General features: G+C 42.8%; 1 protein-coding gene across 1 annotated transcript in view; it reads left to right on the top strand.

Moving 5' to 3' along the window:
- Positions 1-306: 306 nt before the first annotated feature.
- Positions 307-26943, top strand: part of SCN3B (sodium voltage-gated channel beta subunit 3) — a 50135-nt gene continuing 23498 nt past the window's right edge. Inside the window, exons 1-3 of the mRNA XM_073603517.1 lie at positions 307-828; positions 19882-20051; positions 21890-22118. Coding sequence (XP_073459618.1) covers positions 771-828; positions 19882-20051; positions 21890-22118 — 457 coding nt within the window. The 5' untranslated portion in view covers positions 307-770. The remainder of the gene's footprint in view (positions 829-19881; positions 20052-21889; positions 22119-26943) is intronic.

Below are 26943 nucleotides of genomic sequence, written 5' to 3' on the forward strand. Positions count from 1 at the left end.
GCAAAAAATAAAAAAAACGCAGCAATAATTAAATACCACCAAAAGAAAGCTCTATTTGTGGGGGAAAAAATTCTAAACATTTTCATTTGGGTACAGTGTTGCATGACCGCGCAGTTGTGATTCAAAGAGTGACAGCGCTGAAAGCTGAAAATTGTCCTGGGCAGGAAGGGGGGTTTAAGTGCCCGGTAAGCAAGTGGTTAAAATGTAAAAAGAAAGAAAAAAAGATCATAAAAGACCACGTGACCTCCCCCTCTCTGTACTCCTGGCTGATTCCAAGCCTCTGGATGACTCACATGTGAAATCGCTGCTCTCTGCTGCCACCTAGTGGCCAATGAGCTCATTTCTCCCTCTGCTCCCTTGTCTACTTCTCAGATAGCCATTTGCGGTGGCTGCATGCATCCATGCTCATTAGATTAGCGCTTGGCAGGGGAGGGAGGAATGCATTGATGAAAGGTGATGATTTTGTAGCTGGCGCCGGGATCTGATGAAGGAGAAGCATTAGTGAGCCGCCCCATCTGCAGACATAGAGCAGTGTGCCGGGCTCTGATCTGTCTGTACAGGCTGCACACAGGCAGAAGAAGAAGAAGTCTCCTGATCTCCCCCATCCTGGCCCTCTCCAGGGTGCTGAACCATCTTCCTTGACCTCCTGTAGGGTCTCCACCCTGATAACATGGACATCTAAGGAGGGGGGAGATCCATCATCCCTGTCCCTCTGTCTCCTGTCCTATCCAAACCACCACCTGGGAAGACTGCAAAGAGCTGAATTCATCATGGCTACCTGGAAGGATTCATCCCACTGGAGTCTGTCTCTACTACTTCCATTATTCGGTATGTAATTCATTCCAGGCCAGTGCCTGTGCATTATGACCATGTCATTGTAGAACAATGGATGGGAGGGTAGGCAGTGCTTCATTAGCCATGCAAAGAGCGGTGCAGCATCAGAGCAGCTCCCTGCCATGTAAAGTGTCACCTATTCCACATCTACAGCATGGACCTGATCTGTATACATCTGGAAATACATGGTTGGGGAGTCATTAATACTATAGAGCTGCACCAAGTCCAATAAGAGCACCAAACACTTAATGTATACGCATTCCGACCCTCTGACCTTTTGTTTGGACCCATCATTGGACTTCGTGCCTATAGATCAGGCTTTCTCGACCCTTTTAATCCTAGAGGAACCCCAAAAATAATTTTCAGGTTTCGAGGAACCCTTACTGAAACCAATTCATCGAGATCTGAAAATTATTTTTTAGGTCTCGAGGAACCCTTACTAAAACCAATTCATCAGGGGTCAATAGGAACAATGCCCCTTTATACTGGTGGTCAATACGAAGAATGTTCTCCTTAAAGTGATGCTCAGAATGCCACCCTTAAAGACAGCTAAAAAGATATTTGGTGTCATGCTGCTGGCTTTGCCAAGTGATGCTGAACCTTGAACTCTGTAGGAACCCATCTAAAAGGTGGTTCATCAGCCACAGGTCAAGGAACCCCTAGCAACCTCTGGAGGAACCCTGGTTGAGAATGGCTGCTATAGATCTTGCAAGCTGAGCTCCCTGCTTTTGTTGAGAGCAGCCTTACCGGAGTCAGTGGGGTCGATTTACTAAAACCGGAGAGTGCAAAATCTGGTGTGGCTGTGCATGGTAGCCAATCAGCTTCTAACTTCAGCTTATTCAATAAAGCTTTCACACAAAAAAACTGGAAGCTGATTGGCTACCATGCACAGCTGCACCAGATTTTGCGCTCTCCAGTTTTAGTAAATCAATCCCTGTGTGCCTTATCACAATCTGATCGATCAACTGATGGTTTTTGTTCTGCGCCTTTTTTTTTTACTTGTACCCTTTAGCCTAGGTTAACACTATTGTGTGGACGTTTACACATGTGCATCATGGGTACAGTAGCCCTTTCACTTGAATGGTCACAGAACCATTTTTAAAGTGCTTCTAAAGCCCTGAGGTTTTCCACCTTAATGCATTCTATAAATTAGGCTGGGTTCACACCTATGCAAATTGGATGTGGGGTTTTCCGCATCCAATTCGCATGACAGCATTGGTGCCAGTTTCCACAATAATCACCACAAGGATTGGTAGCAATAATTTCCCCAGCATCGGTGCCAGTTTACACAATAACAACCCCCAGCATCGGTGCCAGTTTACACAATAACAACCCCCAGCATCGGTGCCAGTTTACACAATAACAACCCCCAGCATCGATGCCAGTTTACACAATAACAACCCCCAGCATTGGTGCCAGTTTACACAACAACCACCCCCAACATTGATGCCAGTTTACACAACAACCACCCCCCAGCATTGGTGCCAGTTTACACAATAACAACCCCCAGCATCTGTGCCAGTTTACACAATAACAACCCCCAACACTTGTATCAGTATTCAGAATAACAATTTGGGAGTTATTTAACATTGCCACTAGCCAGTAATACAACGGGTTAATAAACTTTGTTACTGTGAACTAAGGCTGGATTCACCCTTTTGCGAATTGGATGCGAGTTTCTCGGCATCCAATTCGCACGACGGGAGATTGTGACTGTCTCTCTATGGAGCTGGTTCACATATCTCCGTTGCGGCTGTGGAGCAGCTTGTGCGTCTTTGGCTCTGTTTCAGGGCTGAATTAAGGCAAAAATTCAGCCCTGATTCGTCCCTGAAACAGAGAACAAGGACGCACTGGACCCCCTGCTGTGAGCCACCTCGGAGGTGTAATAAAGCTTTCACACAAAAAAACTGGAAGCCGATTGGCTACCAGGCACAGCTGCACCAGATTTTGCGCTCTCCAGTTTTAGTAAATCAATCCCTGTGTGCCTTATCACAATCTGATCGATCAACTGATGGTTTTTGTTCTGCGCCTTTTTTTTTTACTTGTACCCTTTAGCCTAGGTTAACACTATTGTGTGGACGTTTACACATGTGCATCATGGGTACAGTAGCCCTTTCACTTGAATGGTCACAGAACCATTTTTAAAGTGCTTCTAAAGCCCTGAGGTTTTCCACCTTAATGCATTCTATAAATTAGGCTGGGTTCACACCTATGCAAATTGGATGTGGGATTTTCCGCATCCAATTCGCATGATAGCATTGGTGCCAGTTTCCACAATAATCACCACAAGGATTGGTAGCAATAATTTCCCCAGCATCTGTGCCAGTTTACACAATAACAACCCCCAGCATCGGTGCCAGTTTACACAATAACAACCCCCAGCATCGGTGCCAGTTTACACAATAACAACCCCCAGCATCGGTGCCAGTTTACACAATAACAACCCCCAGCATTGGTGCCAGTTTACACAATAACAACCCCCAGCATCTGTGCCAGTTTACACAATAACAACCCCCAGCATTGGTGCCAGTTTACACAATAACAACCCCCAGCATCTGTGCCAGTTTACACAATAACAACCCCCAGCACTTGTATCAGTATTCAGAATAACAATTTGGGAGTTATTTAACATTGCCACTAGCCAGTAATACAACGGGTTAATAAACTTTGTTACTGGGAACTAAGGCTGGATTCACACTTTTGCGAATTGGATGCGAGTTTCTCGGCATCCAATTCGCACGACGGGAGATTGTGACTGTCTCTCTATGGAGCTGGTTCACATATCTCCGTTGCGGCTGTGGAGCAGCTTGTGCGTCTTTGGCTCTGTTTCAGGGCTGAATTAAGGCAAAAATTCAGCCCTGATTCGTCCCTGAAACAGAGAACAAGGACGCACTGGACCCCCTGCTGTGAGCCACCTCGGAGGTGTGAACCCAGGCTTAAGGTGAAAAACTTTCTGTGCTGCCACCCCCCCCCCCCCCCCCCCAGACCACCCCTTTTTCTTACCTGAGCCCAATCCAATCCATGTGCACAAACACAGCAGCTCCAGCCTCCGTTACTCTCCTCATTGGATAGATTTATAGAAGCAGGAGCCATTGGTTCCCGCCGCTGTCAGTCAAAAGCTGTGACGCGGGGGGCGGGGCCGAGTCCTGCTGTCTGTGCCAATGGACTCCGCAGCAGGATTTGGGAGCGAGTCCACACGAGTGCACCCATGGACAGCGGCTTTCCATGGGGGCCCCTGATAAAGAGGAGGAGCCAGGAGAGCCACCAGAGGACCTGAGAAGAGGAGGGTCGGGGCTATGGAACAAAAGAGGCTCGATAGCCGCACTCCAATTATTCACCTTTATTGTGTGTAAAAACAGAGCTTCAACAGCACAGAATACAAACTACCAAGCACAGCTAACGCGTTTCAGACCTGATTCGTTCTTAATCGGGGCTGCTCTGTGCAAAACCACTGCACACAGAGCAGGTAGGTACAGTGGAACCTTGGTTTACGAGTAACCCGGTTAACGAGTGTTTTGAAAGACGAGCAACTTTTTTTTTTGTTTACTTCTGACTCGCAAAACGAGCAGTATTCAAGCTAATGGGGTGTGCAGTACCGCATTTGGCCAGAGGTGCGGGGGCACCGGGGACACTCGGAACAGTTCGGAGCTGTTCGGAAATATTTAGAAACACTCGGAAATACTCCATTCCCGAGTGTTTCCGAGGCTTTCCGAGTTCAGCCAAGCTGTCCCCGAGTATTTCCGAGGCTCTCTGGTGCCCCCCCCACCTCTGGCCACATGCGGTATTGCATGTAATAGAAGTCAATACGGAACAAATTATCTTAGTTTCCATTGACTTCTATGGGGAAACGCGCTTTGATATGCGAGTGCTTTGGATTACAAGCATTCTCCTGGAACGGATTATGCTCGTAATCCAAGGTTCCACTGTATGACATATTTATTATTTTTATTTTAGAAAAATGGTAGGTTTACAATCACTTTAAAGCGTGCTGCATGGAATCACGGTGCTGCAGCATCATGCAGTTTCATGCATGCAAAAAAGTGCTGCGTTTTCCAATGCATAACGGTGCCATTAGGAATTAATGGTAACCTTACATTTGTCTGCCAAAGAGCAGCAGGTTGTGCCTGCGGGTTGGCAGTGCACACGATTTTGCACGACCCAAACATATGTGAATCTAGGCAAATTCTTTTGAAGCAGTCCTACTTTACAGTAATCTGTGGATCAGTCCCCTGTTTGTAATTGCCAGCTTACAATCCATATATTGAACACAGACATACCAGCACAGCTATGATGGTACTCTCCCTCACCCAGTCCCTCTTCTTTATTAGACCACAACCCATAGTAGACACCCATAGTAGACACGACAGCAAGTCTCTGGATCCAGTGACATACTGTCTGTATTTTCTTTGCATGCCGTATGTCTGTAGGGCTGTAGGGCTTTATTGAAAACAAGCCTAATCTATATTGGTTAGTAGCAGAGCACAGCTGTAATTAGCAGGCCCAGGGGGACTCGTGTGCAGCCTGTAGACCGTTACAGGTTAGAAAATGTCTGTGTATGTCATCTGTGTGTAGTCCTCAGGTGGGCGAATCATAGATATTTGGAAACCCCTCTGTGAACCAGGATTGCAGCCGAATGTACAACAGCTCATTTCTAATGCTGGATATTTCTTTTCATAGAAACATGATCTGTGAACCAGATTAGGCACAGGACCAGAGTGACAATTTCTCATCTATAGAAACAAAAAAGAACTAAAGAAGGACGAGGTATGTTCGGCAGCAGAAACGCAGTCAATGTGAAAACACAACATTTTTATTGCTGTGTAATACATAACATGTAAGAAATGTCATTCATAAGTTTGTGTCCATAATGACATCATATAACAAGCATATAGGATGTCATATCTGTGAAAAAACACAAATATATGAAATAGAAAATATTATTGTATAAAGCAATCTAGTCAGGATGCCTGACAAAAAATGACAACTAAAGAGGGGGGGGGGGCACGGCTTTATACAATAATATTTTCTATTTCGTACATTTGTGTTTTTTTCACAGATATTTAATGCATTTGCCCCTGAAGAGTGGATTAAATTCACGAAACGCGTAGGGCTTATTGGATGCATCTCATCTTCATTGGATGTTTTGACCAGTTTTATATATACAGATTTTATCTTTATACTGTTTCTGAGGTGGTCTGTGTCATCTGGGATGGCTGTTATGTATTTACCCTACAACAGTCAATGTAAAAACACATAATGTCTATTGCTGTGTAAGACATAACATGTAAGAAATTTCATTCATAAGTTTGTGTCTATAATGACATCATATATCAAGCATAGTATGTAGAAAACGGGCAACAACAAATAAATGATACATTGGGGGTTATTTACTAAAGGCAAATCCACTTTGCACTACAAGTGCACTTGAAATTGTACTGAAAATGCACTTGGAAGTGCAGTCGCTGTAGATCTGAGAGGGACATGCAAGGAAAATAAAAAACAGCATTTTAGTTTGCACATGATTGGATGATAAAATCGGCAGAGCTTCCCCTCATTTCAGATCTTCCCCTCAGATTTACAGCGACGTTCTTCTTCCAAGTGCACTTTGAGTGCAATTTCAAGTGCACTTTGCACTTGTAGTGCAAAATGGATTTGCCTTTCGTAAATAACCCCCATTGTATGATGAATATATGACCGCTGCATCAAGATAATACATTGTAGGCTAAATACATAACAGCCATCCCAGATGACACGGACCACCTCAGAAACAGTATAAAGATAAAATCTGTATATATATATATATATATATATATATATATATATATATATATATATATATATATATATATATATATAAATAAATAAAACTGGTTAAAACATCCAATGAAGATGAGATGCATCCAATAATCCCTACGCGTTTCGTGAATTTAATCCACTCTTCAGGGACAAATGCATTAAATATCTGTGAAAAAAAACAAATATACGAAATAGAAAATATAATTGTATAATACATTATTTTGTCAGGCATCCTGGCTAGATTGCTTTATACAATAATATTTTCTATTTCATATATTTGTGTTTTTTCACAGATATGACATCATATATGCTTGTTTTATGACGTCATTATGGACACAAATTTATAAATGAAATTTCTTACATGTTATGTATTATACAGCAATAAACCTTGTGTGTTTTTTTACATTGCCTGCATTTTTGCTGCTGCACATACCTCATATAAAGTCCTTCTATAGTTCTTTTTTGTTTATACTGAATCAGGGATGGAGACGTCTTTACAAATGTTTTTTATATAAAGTCCCACTAAGTCGCGCCCCCCCCCCTTTTTTTTCTCCTCAATTTCCCATCTATGGCATATAGAAGGGCTATTGAAGCAATACATGGGCGGCCTGTGCTCACATCTGTCACAATGGCTTATTTGGTTTCCTTTGTCTTTTTTTTTAATTTATTTTTTTATATAGGAACAGCCACAGGGTTCTGCCACTACACCTACCATACTGAGCTCTGGCCCACTTACTATGTCAGAACTTCCTCTCATTCCCAGTGCAACCACAGCAGGACCTATATATAATGTATAGTGCGTGTTCAGCATGCATTCATTGCTCTTCTGAATTCCAGGACCTTTTTTTTAAATAATCGATCAATCTACCATACATAGGAATTAATTAAAAAAAAAAAAAAAAAGTTGATATAGCAAATGAAAACAACAACTCTAGGCTAAGGTTCACACCTATGCAGGTTGCAGTTTGCATATTCCAGGTGCATTTTGTGTTTTTCAATACACATTTTTGATCCATTTAAGTCTATGGAACCAAAAACCTGAAAAAAAGTCCCTGACCCTTTCCATAAAATGCACAGATGTGAACATGACACATAGGAAACCAAGTTAAATGGACTGTAGTGTGTTTCTGCAAATCTGAAAATGCACAAGGAAAAATGCATAGGTGTGAACCAGGCCTTAAAGTGGTTGTTAAGCCTCCCATCCCCTCTGTAACTTAACAATAAGTGTCCCCATGCTATATAAAAAATATGCCAATCTGTACCTATATCAGAGCGTCTCCCGGCACTCACGTGACTCCTCAGCTCTCTCCTCTGTCCGGCTGACAGCTCCAGCGGGCGGGGCTGAGTACTCTCGATAACGTCAGCCCGGGAGGAGGGGAAGAGAGGAGAGAGAAAGCCAAAGTGTCACGGGAGCGCCGGGAGACGCTCTGATATAGGTACAGATCGACAGCTTTTTTATACAACACAGGCACAGGGACACATAACATTATGTTACAGAGGGGATGGGATGTTTTAATTGTAGTTATAATTGCAGCAGGAGGGGAGGGGATCGGGCACTGACACAGAGCAGACAGGCGTGGGGGGGGAGAGGAGGACAGGAGAGTTGCGGATGACGGAGGCACATAAACTGACCACGGTGTCAGGGCTCAGCAGCCATGATAAACCGTGGTCAGTTTACAGGGGGGAGGGTATAGCCAGGCAGGATCAGCTGGGTTTTTTAGGTGATAGAAGGGGCCAAATTACACACCACAAGCACTGTGCTGTATAACATGCTTTAAAGGAACAGGATATGTTTTTTTTGAGGTTAACAAACACTTGAATCATAATATGTACAGTCTGCCATACAGTGTTCATTTTGATGTCAAATTTTGATTTAGTCATTTTTTAGTCATCTGAATTGTTTTAGTTTTAGTCGTATTTTAGTTGATTACATTTTCCAGTACAATTTAGTCGACTAAAATCTAATGTTTTTTTTTAAATTGTAATACATTAAAGGAGAAGTACAGCCAAAGCTGGTGTGGATCACAGGAGTGCAGATTGTTCTACACTCCTGTGACCCGTTTTCAGCAGACTGAAGAACGCTGTTGGCTGACGTTACAGTGCCGGTCCTGGCTCAGGAAAGATTGCGACCATATGGTTGTGATCCACCCACATGCCTGGACCGGCACACGGCTCAGCCTCTCAGCTGAGGACCTGAACCTGCCACTCCCGCCCCCTCCACAGCTCAACACTCCAGTGAGCATGGGGGGGGGGGGCAGAGCAGACAGCGGTGACTGACAATCTACAGCTCCCTGCTCAGGGAGCCCTGAAAACCGAGCGATCGGTGCTGTTTGATCGCTCGGTACTCAGTGTTAGAGCCGGCAGGGGACACATGGAGCAACCACCTAGGTAAGTATGAATAATTTAAAAAAGAAGCAAATCCCGTACTTCTCTTTTAAGCATTTCTCTAGAATTTCCAAACTCATCATATACTCCTGGAGTAGAAATCTAATAGGATGTTATTACTTCTGTTATGAAGGTTTAAACATAAACTACAGACACAGATTTAGCCATTGTGATATATAACGTCTTTATAAATAAGACCAAGTTTCATAAACAAAAAAATTGCTCTTGGACAAGCAGAAGTGCAACTCACAATGTGAAAAAAAGCTGTAAACTCGATTGGCTGTAAATTACACATTTACCAACATTAAGGCTGGGTTCACACTAACTGCACATGGGGCTCACAGCAGGGGGTCCGGTGCGTCCCGGTTCACCGTTTTAGGTCCAATTTCAGCTCGAATTTTTGGCTAAATTTGGACCTGAAAGGGTCCAAAAGACGCACAGGACTCCTGTGCAAATCATACTGGAGATATGTGAACCGGCTCCATAGAGAGCAGGTCAAAACCTCCTGCTATTGCGAATTGGATGCAGGGAACCCTTAATACAAATTGCAATAGTGTGAACCCAGCCTAAATATTAAGAACAAAAAAAAAAAGAAAAGCCCCTTTTCCAATTTTTTTCTTTCCTTCAGCAGCTTAGTAGATGTCCCCTACTTATTCTTATGTGATCATGCAATACATGTTTAAAACTGTGCTATTATTATAGGCTGGGGATGGAATTGTGTTGCCGATTTAGAAAAAGCCAACAGAGTAGTGTTAATTTTGAAGTCAACTTTCAATTTAGTTTAAGTGCTGGTTCACACTTGTGCGATGCGGGAACCCTACAAATCCACTGCGGGTTCCCACATTGCACCTGAGTCGCAAGGCAGTTCACACTGCCATATGCAAACTGCTGGGAGTGTCAATACAATGTTAATGACACCCCCATTTCAGCTCGCATATCACACTGCGAACTGACAGTTGGGACATGAATCGGATCGCATGGGTGTTCACACCCATGCGATCCGATTCTGGTGCGGACCAATAAAAGGGTCCTGTGTGAGTTTGGTCCGAATGCAATGCGAATTCGCATTGCATGGACATCGCATGTGATGTGCACTGCAGTGCAAATCACATGCGATCTCGCAGAGTGCACTAATGTGAACCGGCACTTAGCCTTTTGACTAAAATGCCAGTTTCGATTTAGTCATATTTTAGTCATCTGAATTGTTTTAGTTTAGTCGTATTTTACTCAACTAAAATCTCCAGTACCAGTGTTAATTTCGTTGTCGAAATTTTTTTTGCCATACAGGAGCTATGACAATATCTTAAAATATTTTAGATTACTTTTTGCTTGCTTTCCTGGAAAGATTTGCAAACCAGAAACTCCCGGATTCCCAACATCCTGACAAATCGAATGTTTGTGTTACCCTATACCTGTGTCAGCAGCTCAGTGTAGCTAAGCAAACCTGATGGGTTTTTGAGTTTAAAGAAGATCGATCGTTCATATTTTTATTTTACAGTTCTGTCCCTTATGGGACAAAGTGCATGTCGTACTTTATCCCATGTTTCTAACCCTAGTTATGAGGTCCAACCTGCCCCCCTCCCCTCCTACCGCAGCTGATCTGGCAACAGCTATGAAGGAGACAAAAAAACAACGGCAAGAGGAATGCAGAGGCTTACACATCAACCTTCCCTCTGCATTCCTCTTGCTCTCTTTTGCAAATAAGAGAGGTTTATTACTGTTAGAGTTTACTTACATTTTTAAGTCCAAATCCAAGATTAAAGTGATTGTAAAGTCTCGTTTTTTTTTTTATAAAAATAAGAAACATGTTATACTTTCCTGCTCTGTGTAGTGGATTTGCACAGAGCAGCCCGGATCCTCCTCTTCTCGGGTCCCTCTTTGGCGCTCCTGGCCCCTCCCTCCTGCCCCCACAGCAATCAGCTTGCTATGGGGGCACCCAAGCTGAGCCGCTGCTCCGTGTGTCCATTTGGACACAGAGCTGCAGCCCAGCCCTGCAACCTCTCTTTCTTCATTGGCTCACTGACTGATTGACAGCAACAGGAGCCAATGGTGCCGCTGCTGTGTCTCAGCCAATCAGGAGGGAGAGTCCCAGACGGCTGAGGCACTCCTGCACACCGCTGGATAAAGAGAGGGGGCTCAGGTAAGTATTAGGGGGGCTGCTGCACACAGAAGTCTTTTTATCTTAATGCATAGAATGCTTTTTTGCAGCTCCCCCCTAGAAATCAACGAGCATTTAACCTTTGAAGGGCAGGGACAGCCCCACTACAGGGAAGCCTTTTTTTCTCTTCCTGTAGAGTTTAGCTTTAATTTTTGTGTGTGCCCTTTTTTATTTATCAAGCTGACAGAAATTCTGCTTAATTGCTTTCCGCCCACGCAATAACTGAAAGACAGCTACAGAGTGGGCTTACTTTGCTGGGAGGGCATACATGGACGTCCTCCTGTGGTCAAGCGGTGTGCTCTGTGATCGATGTGTCCTTCGGACTCAGATGATCAGAGATCAGGGTAAAGGGCCAATCACAGCGACCCTTTATCACTTGATCAGCTGTGTCCAATGACAGCTGATCACGGATGTAAACACAAACCGGTTACACTGACAGCGTGAGGAGAGCCGATACCCAGCTTATGTTAAAGGGAGATCTATACTGATTATCAGGGCAATGATTATTAGTGTCCTAATTATCAGTACAGTCCCAACAGTGCCCACCAGTGCTGTCAACCAGTGCTGCCAATCAGTACCCATTAGTGCCTCCTCATCAGTGTCACCTATCAGTGCCGCCTATCAGTGCAGCATCATCAGTGCCCACCAGCGCCGCCTCATCAGTGCCCCCTCATCAGTGCTGCCAATCAATACCCATCAGTATCACCTATCAGTGCCCATCAGTGCCGCCTACCATTGCCCATCAGTGCCACCGGTGCTGTCTATCAGTGCAGCATCATCAGTGCCTATCAGTACAGCATCATCAATGCCCACCAGTGCCGCTTCATCAATGCCCACTGGTGCTGCCAATCAGTGCCCACCAGTGCTGCCAATCAGTACCCATCAGTGCCTCCTACCATTGCCCATCAGTGCCACCAATCAGTGCCGCCTATCACTGCAGCGTATCAGTGCCCATCAGTGCAGCCTCATCAGCACACATCAGTGAAGGAGAAAAACTACCTGTTTGCAAAATGTTATAACAGACTATGAAAAAAAATTTTTTTTCAACATTTTCAGTCTTTTTTCATTTGTTTAGCAAAAAAAAAAAAAACACAAAATACCCAGTGGTGATTAAATACCACCAAAAGAAAGCTCTATTTGTGTGAAAAAAATGATAAAAATCTCATATGGGTACAGTGTTGCATGACTGCGCAATTGTCATTGAAAGTGCGACAGCGCTGAAAGGTGAAAATTGGTCTGGGCAGGAAGGGGGTAAAAGGGCCCAGTAGGCAAGTGGTTAAAAAAAAAAAAAAAAAAAACTACCAAAGAAATAAGTTTGAATTTGTACATTTTTTAAGCAAAACACTTTCCTAACCAGCAAAACTGTGAGAGTCCACTAAAGAATATAGATAGTTTGATAGGCCCCGGTTCTTAGGCTATAGGTACATCAGAGAGTAACTAATAAAATTAAATTGTTAGTCAAGTAAAAATTTGAAAAACTGTCCAGTCCACAAAAAAAATAAGAAGAATAAATTCAATATATTATATACAATACAATAATATACAATAATTCAATATATTGCTAACTGTATGGCCAGGAACTGGCTTCCACTGACTGCCAAATATATATTGACAGTAGATGCAGAAAGTACAAGCATCAGAAACCTGATCCTGTGATAATGCATTCTTAATGTACATTGCAGACATTCTCTGTGTAGTATCAGCACCTGAACAGCTGCCTCCATAGTACAGCTATGGACATAAAGTACCAATAGCTATTGCAGAATTAGAAACAGCTGACCTACTAAACGGCAGATCCATAAGGAGATGAGTCTATGAAACACTCTGCCCTACAATCCAAAAAAAAGAATGTAGAAGTTGTAAAATTATTACTGATGCCTACACCAGCCAACTATACCTCCCTTCCATTCATTCTGCAGTGGGGGGACCAATGTGAGGATATGAAGGGTTGTGATGGGTAACAGACAATTCTTTCTTCAGCCACTTATAATACGGCTCCCTATAACACATGCCTAACCCTTCTGTGACTTAAATAGACCGTTCATTTGAGACTCAAGTCGTATAATTGCTGAAATTGAACCTGAACTGAAAATCCCAGGTCTTTTCAGGGCCTCTATGTGGTGGTAACACTACAGCCTTTCTGGTTTTAATTGGGGATGCGACCTGCAGTACCAATGACCTATGCAATTTAATACTGCGGCCCAACAAAAAATAGAATCGTTCTCCAAGGCGGACTTTCTCAACCAGGGTCCCGCAGAACCCCAGGGTTCATCCAGAGGTTGCTGGGGGTCCCGTTAATTTCTGCCTCTCAAATAAGTTCCCACTGACACCATTGACATTTTAGTTTAATGACTAGGCCCATTTTTTGTGATTCGGCACTGCTTCGCTTTAACTGACAATTGCGCGGTCGTGCGACGTTGTACCCAAACAAAATCGATGTCCTTTTTTCCCCACAAATAGAGCTTTCTTTTGGCGGTATTTGATCACCTCTGCGGTTTTTATTTTTTGCGCTATAAACAAAAGAAGAAAGAGAGACCTCCATCATGTCAAATGTGGAGTGTGGTGGTCCCATCCCTGATGTAATAGAACAAGGAAAAATATCCCCCCTCAATGGGACTTTGACAGACCACCAACTCTTATAAAAATAATATGTTTTTAATGGTATACAATAAAGATGTAAAAGCGCCTACACAATACAAAAATACATTCCATGAAGAAACAAAAACAAAAAATATACAAATATGAATCATCATGTCATATGTACTCTCCTAAGGGTGGTATACCCTAATACCCGACGTGTTTCCAGTATTCTGATACCTTCATCAGGGGTTTGAGAGTTGACAGTGTTGAGAATGTTTTACAAATGTATGAATTCCAATGGCATGATTCTATGTTCAAACAGCACTAGAGATGATTAAATCAAGTAAAGTATTCCATGAACGCCAGACCATAGTGGTGGAAGAGTTGTAGGCACTAACATATAGAAGATACTTGCATACTATACCTGGACATCCATATCCACATTTGGATATTTATCCGCCCGCTATGTAATCCATACTGAGAGCTCTATTGTTCACCTGTCCATAGCAGCTTCGCCTAATACATATCGATGCTGGAAATACAGTACACCTACAACTCTTCCACCACTATGGTCTGGCGTTCATGGAATACTTTACTTGATTTAATCATCTCTAGTGCTGTTTGAACATAGAATCATCCCATTGGAATTCATACATTTGTAAAACATTCTCAACATTGTCAACTCTCAAATCCCTGATGAAGGTATCAGAATATTGGAAACGCGTCGGGTATTAAGGTATACCACCCTTAGGAGAGTACTTATGACATGATGATTCATATTTGTATATTTTTTGTTTTGTTTCTTCATGGAATGTATTTTTGTATCCTGTAGACGCTTTTACGTCTTTTTATTTTGTACCATTAAAAACATATTATTTTTATCATAAGAGTTGGTGGTCTGTCAAAGTCCCATTGAGGGGGGATATTTTTCCTTGTTCTATATACAAAAGAAGAGCGACAATTTTGAAAAAAAAAACACAATATTTTGTACTTTTTGCTACAATAAATATCCCACTTTTTTTTTTTCAAAAAAACTAATTTTTCCCTCAGTTTAGGCCCCCCGATATGTATTCTTCTACATATTATTGGTAAAAAAAAAAAAAAAAAAAATCGCAATAAGCGTATATTGATTAGTTTGCGCAAAAATTATAACGTCTACAAAACAGGGGATAGATTTATGGCATTTTTGTGTATTAATTTATTTTTTTACTAGAAATGGCGGCGATCTGCGATTTTTATCAGGACTGCGATATTGCGGCGGACAAATTGGACACTTGACAAATTTTTGGGACCATTGACAATTATACAGCGATCAGAGCTATAAAAATGCACTGATTACTGTAAAAATGTCACTGGCAGTGAAGGGGTTAACACTAGGGGGCGATCAAGGGGTTAACTATGTTCGATGTGTGTGTTCTAACTGTAGGGGGGATGGGACTGTCTAGGAGGGGAGAGAGATCGGTGTTCATACTTAGTATGAACACACGATCTGCCTCTTCTTCCCAGAAAGAACCAGGATTTGTGTGTTTACACACACAGATCCCGCTTCTCGCTCTGTCGTGACTGATCGCGGGTGCCCGGCGGCCATCGCGCCTGCTCGCATTGGCTCCGGGCACACGCTGCGGGCGCGTGCTTGCCCCTAGTGGCCAAAAGGCAAAACGACATAAGGTAAAGTAGTTTCGCCCAGCCGTGCCATTCTGCCGCAGTAAAACTGCATCCACTGGTCGGCAAGCAGTTAAGGTGGGGGATTCTTCTTGCTTACCACAAATGTAAGAAGTATTCTTCCCACTGGTCATCAAGCTAATTTACCATGAACTGTAGATCTGATAATTATTACCAAGGGTTCCTTGAAACCAGAAAGCCATTTTAAAGGTCCCTCCCTGGTAAAAAGTTTGGGAAAGGGCGCACTAACCCATGCACTTTTATGATCAGACATCGATGCACCAAGCACTTTAAAACAGCAGCAAAATAGGTGTCTCAGGTCGTGCTCACATATGTGTGAATTGGATGCCAATTCACATTACATGCGAGTGTGCCCGGCTCGCAATGGAGCCCAGGGCCGTCTTTTCCACTGGGCACGCTGGGCAGTTTCCCCTGGGGCCCCACTTGCCTGGAGGGCCCCACCCAGGGCCCGATCCTCAGCACTGCAATCTGCTGCAGAAGACTTGAAGTTGACTGCACTGGTTGCTCACTTGCTAGAATCGCCGGCCGCCCGGCGTCTAGCTAGCAACCAGTGATGTCAGTCAGAGGCTGCGGTCGCCCCACCATTCATAGCGCCACCGTGGCTAGCGAACAAGCTCTGCCCACCTCTGCTATGTTCTTCAGACAGCGTGGCTCAGAGGGAGCAGAGCGAAACTTTCGGTTTCTAAAGAGATTGATCTTGTGCCATTTTGGCATTGAAAAGATGGCCCTGAGATTGATAGCTGCCTTGCTGTGAGTGACTCACTGCACTGCACCAGGCCGGCAGCCTCAAGTAAGTCTAACTGTCTAAGACTTAAGTTCAAGTTGTGCCCATTAAAAGCAGCCACTGTGCCCATCAAAAGCTGCCACTGTGCCCATCAAAAGCTGCCACTGTGCCCATCAAAAGCTGCCACTGTGCCCATCAAACTCAGCCACTGTGCCCATCAAAGCTGCCACTGTGCCCATCTAACGCATGCTATATTGTCCAAACATTGTGTTAATGTTTAAACACTGATTTTGTTGGAAGTACCGATAAATATAGCCTTATTGATAATTTGCATTTTTATTCTCGTGCGTGATTGTGCAGACAGGGCCTCAGTGCACTGTATTGCCCGGGGGCCTATAATGCTCTTAACATTGCCCTGATGGAGCCGGTTCACACATGTCTGGGGCAGCCGCGGTCTGCATTCCAAAAGGGTCCCGTGCGTCTTTAGGTTTGTTTTAGGTGCAAATTCAGGCAAATAATTAGACCTGAATCGCACCTGAACCGGTGAACAGGGACACACTGGACCCCATGCTGGGCACCACCTCTGCACATATGTGAACCCGGCCTCCATGTGTCAGGACTCTGTATGACGTGACACAAAGGGGCCCTAATCAAACATGGGATCTCTTTGACAAAGGACTGGATTTGAAAAGAAATTCCTGCCCCCAATAAAATATAACATATAGGGAAGAAAATGAATTATTACTTTTTAATAACTTACCTGTGATGATGTTGAAGTTGTACCCAATCTTCCCAGCTCTAACACATAGCCTATTGTATTGACCAAGTGTGCATATCGATATTACAGTTACCCAGTGAATGTGTCCTGTTAAAAAGAAAAACAGAAATGAACGCCTTTTCTGATTTTATTGAATCTCATATCCTATGCTTATCATTGTGTGACCATCATTGGATTCCACTGCCTCTCTCGCATGCCGATAACCTACATTTGATTTAGAATTTGATAAGGCCACAATTGTCTTGGCTAGTGACATGTGATAATGGATTGTGTATATATATCAGCTGCTGTGATCGAGGCTTGTAAGCCACAACGCGTGAGCCCCTGTATATTTTTACTCACTTTTTTATGCACCAATAAAAAAGCAACAAGGACGTTTGGAGTTGCCGGATCTATTCTTAGTATTTATGTCTGTACCGGTGTGTGAGAGAGCATCAGAGCCAGAGCACCCATTGTGGATTTTATTACAAGCCTGCAAAGGACTTACACTGATTTTGAGTGGTGTATTATCTGCTTCTCCCTGAGTATTGTTGCTGACCATGTCCATCCCTTAAAGTGGAGTTCCCCTTAAAAAAAAAAATTAAAAGTCAGAAGCTACAAATACGGCAGCTGCTGACTTTTAATAATCGGACACTTATCTGTCCCAGGGTCCAGCGGTGCGGGGGATCGAAGCCCCGCTCCCCTCCCCCTCCTTTTGGCGGTGCCAGGATTTTTAATGTGGGCGCCCGGCTGTGGCTTCACAGCCGGGCACCCACTGCGCATGCGCGAGCCGCGCGCCATGACTAGCCACGCAACCATCTGGGACCTGTCACGTGTCCCAGATGATTAACAGATGGAGGGGAAAGAGGTGATCTCCCTTCCTGCGCCGAGGGAAGTGATGTCAGGAGCCCAGGCGCTGAAGGAGGCAGGCAACAAGGGACCTCCTAGCAACAGGCATTTAGAGGTGAGTAAAAAAAAAAATTTTCTACAAATTTTTTTTTTTTAAGCACATTCATTTTTTTGGGGGGGGGTGGAACTCCACTTTAATGACTACAGTGTACCCATCTTCTGATGGCTCCTTCCAGCAGGATAATGCACCATGTCACAAAGCTTCAATCATCTCACCACTGGACAATGAGGTCACTGTACTCCAATGCTCTAATACCTGCTCTGTGTAGTTGGTTTTGCACAGAGCAGGCCAGATCCTCCTCTTCTTGGACCCCTCTTTGGTGATCTGGCTCCTCCCTCCTGATGAGTGCCTGCAAAGCAAGCAACCTTCTTACTTTCCAACCCCTTTAAGGCAGTTCTGAAGGCGAAAGGGGGTCCAACCTGGTACTAGCAAAGTTTACCAAATAAAGTGGCTGATGAGTGTATGTTAGTACTCAAAAGAGTTTTTAGCGCAAAGTAATTTTCTGTTGAAACAAATGCAGTTAACTCTTTGACAACTATTTTCATGGTTCAGTTGATCGGCTACTTTTGGTTTGTCCGTTTTGTGATTTGCTGGCTGCCAAAAAAAAAACAAAACATGGTAACAATTGTCCACAGATGACTTGTATGTGTTTGAAGAATTAACGCAGCTAGAAGCTAAATCCGCATTTCAACTGAGAAACTCATGGTTTGCATTCATTTTAGAGGTCATAGGTACAGAATAGGGATATATGCATATGATCTGAGAAACAGTCCCACTGAAGAGCCAAACAGTGATTGAAAAATCTTCTCTGTGTATAATAGAAGAAATTAAAGATTGTGAATCCCAAAGAGCCTCAAAGCTTTGCAGCAATAGGACACCACAATGTGCGAAAAGTGGGGGTTTACCAGATTCTAATGGATCTGGTAAGCCCAGATTACACTTTGGTATATCACACCAGTCAATATGTAATAAGGCTCCATACAGGCAAGATATCATAAAAGAAGGAAAAAACACCCTCCATAGCGTAAAACCGTATATTTAATAAGGATGAATGCATTTACAATCAGTAGAAGCTGTACAACCGATTCAAGTCACATGTATGGTTAGTTTTTGGATTGGAAAACTGACCATACATGCGACTTGAATCATTTGGTGGGATATACCAAAGTGTAATGGCCTGTCAAGACCCCTGAAGCAGGTTGGAGGCTTTGTGGATAACTAAACAAGCGTTTTTTGACCTTTCCTTAGTGAAGGTCATTAGAATCTGGTAAGCCCCCACTTTTCATACATTGTGGTGGTCCTAATATTGAAAAGCTTTGAGGCTCTTTGGGATTCTCAATCTTCCATTTCTTCTATTATACACAAAAAAGATTTTTCAATCACTGGTTCTTCAGCTGGACTTTTTCTCTGTTCGTATGCATACATTTATATGTTATTATTTTTGATTTTATATATTTTTTGCAATATATGTTGAATATTTGTAAGTAGTGTCTTATGTGATTTTTATATGTGCTGCACTGTATTTTTTCCAATTTATGCATATCATGTATTAGGGTATTGTGCTAGCTGCTTTTAAATATCACAAATTTGGGGCCGTAGCGCGATTTTTGTTATGATAACAGATTAGGTATTAGTTGGCTTAGACCGTGCCTTGTATAATATACATCAAATGCAGAAAACATTAAATAAACACAAAATAATGCCTTTTTGATTTGTCAGTGTCTAACTGATAAGATCTGAATTAACACGTTTATTCCCTCTTCTGTCTCCCCTTTACTGTATTTTCGTGTGTTGTGTGGCCCTGTTGCCAACCCCATTGCTGTTCCTTTACTTTTCCCTACACTTGTGTTTTCCCTTTATTGTATTCTTACTCATTCTGTTGTTGACATGACCCTTTGTGTATTCTTGTGTATTCCTTTTTGGTACTGTTGTGTTCGTTATGTTTGTCTATTTCTTGGTTTCCCTGGTGTTTTATGTCCTGCTTGCCTTCTCTGCCTGCTCCTTTAATTGGTGTACATGTGCCCCCTTTTTCCTTTGCTGGTGACACTCTGCAGTTGGGTTCTGCTCGCCTGTATGTGTTGAGGTTCCTTCTGGGACAGAGGCCGTGCGAGGACAGAATATGACCTTATTGTGCATCTCCTGCATGCAAAGAGAGGAGGTCTACGCCATTACCAATGTTGAATGGTACTATGAACCCACAAATGGGATTGGAAACAGATCGCTTGTATGTATTTTGTATTCTTTATACACTTTTTGTCATTTTGACCTGTTTATTTGAGATATATGAAGCAATATCTCCCATGTGCTTGGTTGGAAAAATGCTTTTTAGGACTGGACTTGTCTGTGATGTTGCATAGAGGCGTAAGGCTAAGCTCTTTAAAGTACTTTTATATGGATCTGTGAGGAGAATCATTGTAGCAATCCAGTATTTATTAAGATATAGCCATTATTTCATTAAGAACATTACAGAGATACATTAGGCTGGTTTTAAAACGTGAAGAAGGAAAAGTGTCTCTGATGCTCACTCCAACCAAATTCAGGGCCTGTGTATACAGGCGTTTATTTGTCAGAACTGCTTCTCTCCCAATACAAGACAATGGGAATGCAAAAGCAGCTTGAAACAGGTTGATGCAGGTGAGGAGGAGTTCAGGTGCAGGTCACCTTTCAACGATCTGTCAATGACCTCAGAAGCTTCTAAAACTCATATCAAATGTAAGCAAAATGCGCATGAAAGCAAGCCACATCTGCCAATCCAAACACTTTTTTTTTTTAATGCAGACTATAAATCAAAACCTAGTATCTCATTGGTAGCTACGGCAAGATGCACTTTCCTTTTCTCAGCTTTCCATACATTAGCCTTCATTGCTAGATCAGGCGTTTGGAAAAAGTAAATGTGTTGCGCTTAGCAAATGTCATATTTTTAGACAGCAATGCCAAATAATCTCTAAACTATCTCTTTAGCTCTTTCTGTTTTCTTTAATAGAAATGCTCCAAGTTTGAGGGACACAAAAGGAAGTAGATGAGGATTGTATTTGTTGAAGAAAATAAAACATACTGAACTTACAAGAATTTAGTGCTGAAATTAAATGGATGAGGAAATAACTTGTAAATTGTTTGTCGTAATGCAAATACATAGGAAAGATTTGCTGGCCTCACATAGCTAAGTGGATTAAGTAAAATTGTACCATCATCTGAATTTATTTAAGACAAGAATTTTTTTGGGAGCAGGGACCCCAACTCCAAGCTCACCAGGATAAAGCGCAAGCGGAGTATCTCGGTACAAGTAGAAAGGGATATACAGTTAGAGAGGTAAATATAAAAAACTAATTTTATTGATACAAAAATTAAGACATAATAATAATACAAACTATATTAAAATATGCGCAGGTGACATTTCTTTTTCTGATTCTCTTTATTTGATTTTCAATGGTGTTCTCTCTATCCATCTTTATGCTTTTGACTATCGACATCCATGTATATATTTCATATATACCCCTTTTACCTATCTAGACGTTTGTCTCTCTGCTGCCATATTTGTGCCCTCCCCAGACGCCGCGGGAGACTCTACCGGGTTTGGCCTCAACTCGTTATGCGCCTCAACATGGGTAAGCTGCCCTCTACATTAGTTCACAAAAATTTCCTTTCCCCGTTTCTCACACCTTGGTATTATCTCCTATACACTCCTTTAAACCAAATTAAACCATGTATAGCTCATTGCATATTTTATTCGCAGACACATTTCCTGATGAAGCGGGTTTCCCGCAAAACTAGTTGAAATTCCATGTCATCTGCGCATATTTTAATATAGTTTGTATTATTATGTCTTGATTTTTGTATCAATAAAATTTGTTTTTTATATTTACCTCTCTACTCTAACTGTATATCCCTTTCTACTTGTACCCAGATAGTCCGCTTGCACTTTATCCTGGTGAGCTTGGAGTTGGGGTCCCTGCTCCCCAAAAAAATCCTGTCGTAATGCAAATACAAGCGGTGGTCTATGTGGTGTATATGTTGACGAATATTGCTGTTCTCTAGTAATACTCAAGCCTTGCCTCTCCCTAGATCTACGAATTTGTTGCCGGAAAGCACACTAAGCCTAAAAGCCAGTTTGAACGTCGCCTCCAATGGATCGGGAGCAAGGATCTGCAGGACGTCTCCCTCATATTACATAATGTGACAATCACCGATTCTGGGAAATTTGTCTGTCAGGTGAACCGTACCCTGCATTATGAGGCTCACCAGCACTCCGTGCAGACCAGCTTAGAAATCAGCCTCATTGTCACCGAAGTAGGTAGGAGATGCATGATATCATTGTACATTGGCATTGCCATGAAGGTGCCCCAATTCCAATTATACCTTACTTTCAGAAACTCTGCAGAGTACAAGGGTCATTTTTACCTTCAGGTCAGGGCTTGACAAATCCCAGGCGCCAGGTCGCCACGGTGACAAAAAATTGCATCCGGGCACCTGAGCGCTTCCAAACACCCCGCCCCCTCCGCTATGTATCCCGGGCTCCGCTTACCCATAAGTGGGCCCAAGACCCGCATAGCGGGTGCCACCAGGTAGAGGGGAGGGTGGAGAGCGGACACATATCCGCTCTCCACCCCTTCTTGTTGCTGATTCAGAAGTGACGCGTATGACCTCAACTCCAGGTCCCCATTGACAGTTTCCCCCGCCATCAAGGCTGAGAGAGAATGTAATGCATTGTGATGTGCATTGCATTCAGTGGAGCACGGGGGAGAAATGCAGGATCTTTCAGACCCTGGATGTCTCATTAAAGTGAACCTGTCATATACAAATCATCATATAGTGGAAGTTGTGTCCCCTATGTGATGAAAAAAAAAGTTAAGTAAAAAAAAATATATATTTTTTATTGTAAAAAGAAATTAACGTTACACCCAAAGTACATAAAATCCCCCCCCCCCCCAAAAAAAAAATTGAGGCCCCCACCCCCACATATACGCACGTACAAACACATGCGTCAGGGCGCCTATGCCTGAAAACGTTGATTGCGATACACATTACGTATCGCTGCTCACGCCAGAATGAGAGCAATAATTCTAGCACCAGAACTCCTTCATAACGCTAAACTGATAGCTTTTAAATCTTCACCTATGAAAAATATAGGGTACTAAAGTTTGTCTTCATTTCACAGAGGCACCCAAATTTAAGATTTGATATGTTGGGTATCTATTTACTCAGTGCAACCTTGGCTTTTTTATATTTTACCCACAAAGTTGGGTAGTTTATTACGTTTATTAACTTTAATTTTTTTTTTTTTTTTTTTACTGAAATGTTGTATTTCTTAGACTTTTGCAGTAATGTCGTGTGACATAAAAAATTTGAACTACAGTGGAACCTTGGTTAAGGAATGTAAAATTCTGACTCAGTTTGTGAGCGTTGTCTCGCAAAACAAGCAGAATTCAAGCTAATGGGGTGTACAGTACCGCATTTGGCCAGATGTGCAGGGGAGCCGGTGACACTCAGAATGGTTCGGAGCCGTTCGGAAATACTCGAAAATACTCGGAAACAGTCAGGAAATACTCAGTTCGAGTGTTTCCAAGCCTTTCCGAGTTCAGCCGAGCTGTCCCCAAGTATTTCCGAGGCTGTTCGGTGACACCCCCCCCCCCACCTCTGGCCGCGGAACAAATTATCTTTGTTTCGATATGCGAGTGCTTTGGATTACAAGCATTCTCCGGGAACAAATTATGCTCGTAATCCAAGGTTCCACTGTACCTCTTCATTCTCTAGGTTGTCTGCTTTCAGAAAATATAGAATGTTTGGGGGTTCTCTGTAATCTTCCGGCCTAACATGATTTTTTTTTTAAAGTGTGCAAAAGCCGCAAAAAACGGCTTTGGCAGCGAAAGGTTTAAAGGATTCACCTTCGGGCACATGTTGCACATTCTACCCGTAAACTTTGTTATTTAAAAAAAACTGGCTCCTAGATTCAAAGCAAATTTGTCAAGCCCTGCTTTAGATGATTCAAATAAATCAGCTTTTCTACAATGTTATATAAAAAAAAAAAAGTTATCCATTAACCCCTTCAAGAGGAGGGTAAAACAGATCTGCCTGAACAGTTTTGCAATTTTGACATGTGTTAGCCCCGGTTCACACCGGGGCGGCACGACTTGCAGGTCGCCTCAGCGAGGCGACCTGCAAACGACTTCCGTGGCGACTTGCAAAACGACTTCAGTATAGAAGTCATTGCAAGTGGCCCCCGAAGTAGTACAGGAACCTTTTTCTAAGTCGGAGCGACTCGCGGCGCTCCTATTAGAACGGTTCCATTGTACAGAACAGGAGGCGACTTGTCAGGCGGCTAGGTCGCCTGACAAGTCGCCCCTGTGTGAACCGGCTCTTAGAAAAACTGTTCATATCATCGCAACTGCTTAGGGCTCCTTCACACGGACGCGTCGATCCCCGCTGAGCAGAAAGATGACAGGTTCGTCTCTGCACACTGTGTAGGGATGGACCTGTCAGAGCGCCGCTCTCCCCTATGGGGGATCAGATGAAGACGGACCGTAGAGTCTTTGGATGGAAAAGTAGGTTTTTCCTCCGTCACACTTTTTCGGATCGGAGCGGGTCGGATGTCAGCAGACATGTCACCGCTGACATCTGACGCTCCGTAGAGGTCTATGGAGAGTCCGTTCAGGTACGCCTAAAAAACTGACAGGCGGACCTGACCGGACAGTCCATGTGAAAGAGGCCTTAGCGTATCCAGGTGGATTATATCACATCTTATTTTTCAGGCTTTCATTTGATTGAAAATGGTTAAAGTTATCTGCTTTTTTTTTTTTTTTTTTCCATCAAAAGAGAACTGGCACAAAATATAAAAAAAAAAAAAGTTTCTATATATCTGTACGATTCTTGCCATTACCAGAAGCTACAAATACAATATAAATTCTCCTTCACCCAATATATTATTTATTTGCACCTGTAGTAGGGCCCAGAAGCAACACACATTTTGCTTTTTTTATCCTACCAAGATACAGAAACTAATTGACACTGATATTACATTAAAAAATGTTTGTTTTTTTTTAATCCTGTAAAATACACTGACCTTGACATCTGTCGCTAACCCTGTTACTGACCTAGAACAAACCCTGATGTAACCTTTTATCATTATTTATTTATATATATATATATATATATATATATATATATATATATATATATATATATATATATATATATTTTTTTTTTTTTTTTTTTTACACACATTTCTCTTTGTTTACACTTTTCTCCTCCAGCAAAGAGAAAGATGCAACGCATCTTTTTTTTTTTTTCCATTCAAGAGGAGAAAACAACGCAGCGTGACTGATGGAGGGAATTGCACAGACTAGCACAATCACTTTATTTACAGTAGATATAGAAATTAAAAGAAAAATTCATTCACATGTTCCAAATGAATAATGTGCCTGTAGCAGCCTCAGACATGATCCACTGGTAGCCTGGCCAGAGCTGCAGTGTGTTACACAAAGCTTCTCATCTTCCTCAGAATGCCATGCCAATAGACTGGGGAAAGGAACTGAGCCTGCTCCCAGCATCGGTCTGTTGCACTTGCATGAGCTCTCAATGTAAGCTGGCCTTAGTTGCTCACAAAGCACTTCCAGAATACTGTAGGTGTGGCGGGTTGACATGACAACATCGATTGTGAATTTTTTCAATTTTATTTTCTGCATCTATATAAAGTGATATTTTAGACTAGTCTGTGCTCTTCCCTGTGTCTTTTTTTTTTTTTTTGTCGTTTGAGGTTACCTGTATCCCTTTGTGTATGGTCTGTCGGACAGCTGCAAAGGATTTAACACTGAAGGAAGACATTGTATACACCGAAAAGACTGAAATATTGGGACAGCTAAGCGTGATAAGCGTATAAAAGATTTTTTGCTGACATGCATCACTGACTGATCGCTTTTTTTTTTTAAATCTGCAGTGGTGCGCAAAAACAAAAACGTGTACAGAAAAGGTGCATTTTAAAAATGACGCACAAATAAGTGCATTTAAGGGTGTGTCTCATGTCCACCCCTGAAGCAGTGGGACCTTACCCTGTACCCTGGGGTGCAAGGCTTAACTTGGTCCACCTAGCCAACAGGTCTGGCAGACCCCTCTCCCCATGTTCAGCTGAAGCTGACCAACCAGTACTAGGTGAGGGGCTCTCCTGAAGACAGAAAACCCTGGCTCATGGAAGGAAGGAACCAATAGCCACACATCCTCCCTCTAGACTTCATGGTAGGCCCCCAGGACCCATACCCTCCCATCCTAATGAGAAAACAAAACAAACAAAAGTGTAGTGGCAAACATGAAGAAAAACAAATTAAATAAGTGTCCGTGCTTAGGCTAGGCCCTGAGGCCTGGTAACAAAAATTGCCCCGGACTTGGGCAAAAGGCCAAGCCCTAAGAGGCGCGGTGCAGAAAAAGCTTTAGCGCCATGACCTTGTGCTCATTGTCACAGTGGGGTTCCCATGACCAAGTGATACTAAGTGCACCCTTGGGGCGACCAACTCCCAGGGGCGACAGCACCTAGGATTCTCAGTCTTCCCAGCCCATGGCCAGACAAGGTAGACCCATTCAAATCAGGAGGCACTGGGCCTCACCAGTCTTCCCAAGGGAATTACTCCCGTCCCTCACATCCCATGATTGCCCCAATTTCTGTTCCAGCCGGTGCTAGCCTTCAGAGCCCCCATCATACCAGCAGGGACACTATACAGCCAGCCATTCCTAGAAAAATGCCAGAATGACGGCGGAGCACCCCTAGTGGACAATAACAGATACTACACTTAATCTTAGCCAAATGGTCGAGAAGCAATTTTTTTGCTGATACATACAGTGACTGATCACGGTGATAGCCAAGCAGAGGATATCACAGCGATCAGGTGATCGGGAACCAGGCTTCCTAGCCTGTTTCCAGTTTTCGTAGCAGAGCAGTGCTCTTGAAAGTTTTAAAGGTACAGTGCCTAGAAAAAGTATTCATACCCCTTGAAATGTTCCACATTTTATCCTGTTACAACCAAAAACGTAAATGTATTTTATTGGGATTTTATGTGATAGACCAACATAAAGTGGCACATAATTGTGAAGTAGAAGGAAAATGATAAATGGTTTTCAACATTTTTTACAAA

Source organism: Aquarana catesbeiana, linkage group LG10 (assembly GCF_042186555.1).
Source record: "Aquarana catesbeiana isolate 2022-GZ linkage group LG10, ASM4218655v1, whole genome shotgun sequence".
Taxonomy (NCBI): Eukaryota; Metazoa; Chordata; class Amphibia; order Anura; family Ranidae; genus Aquarana; species Aquarana catesbeiana.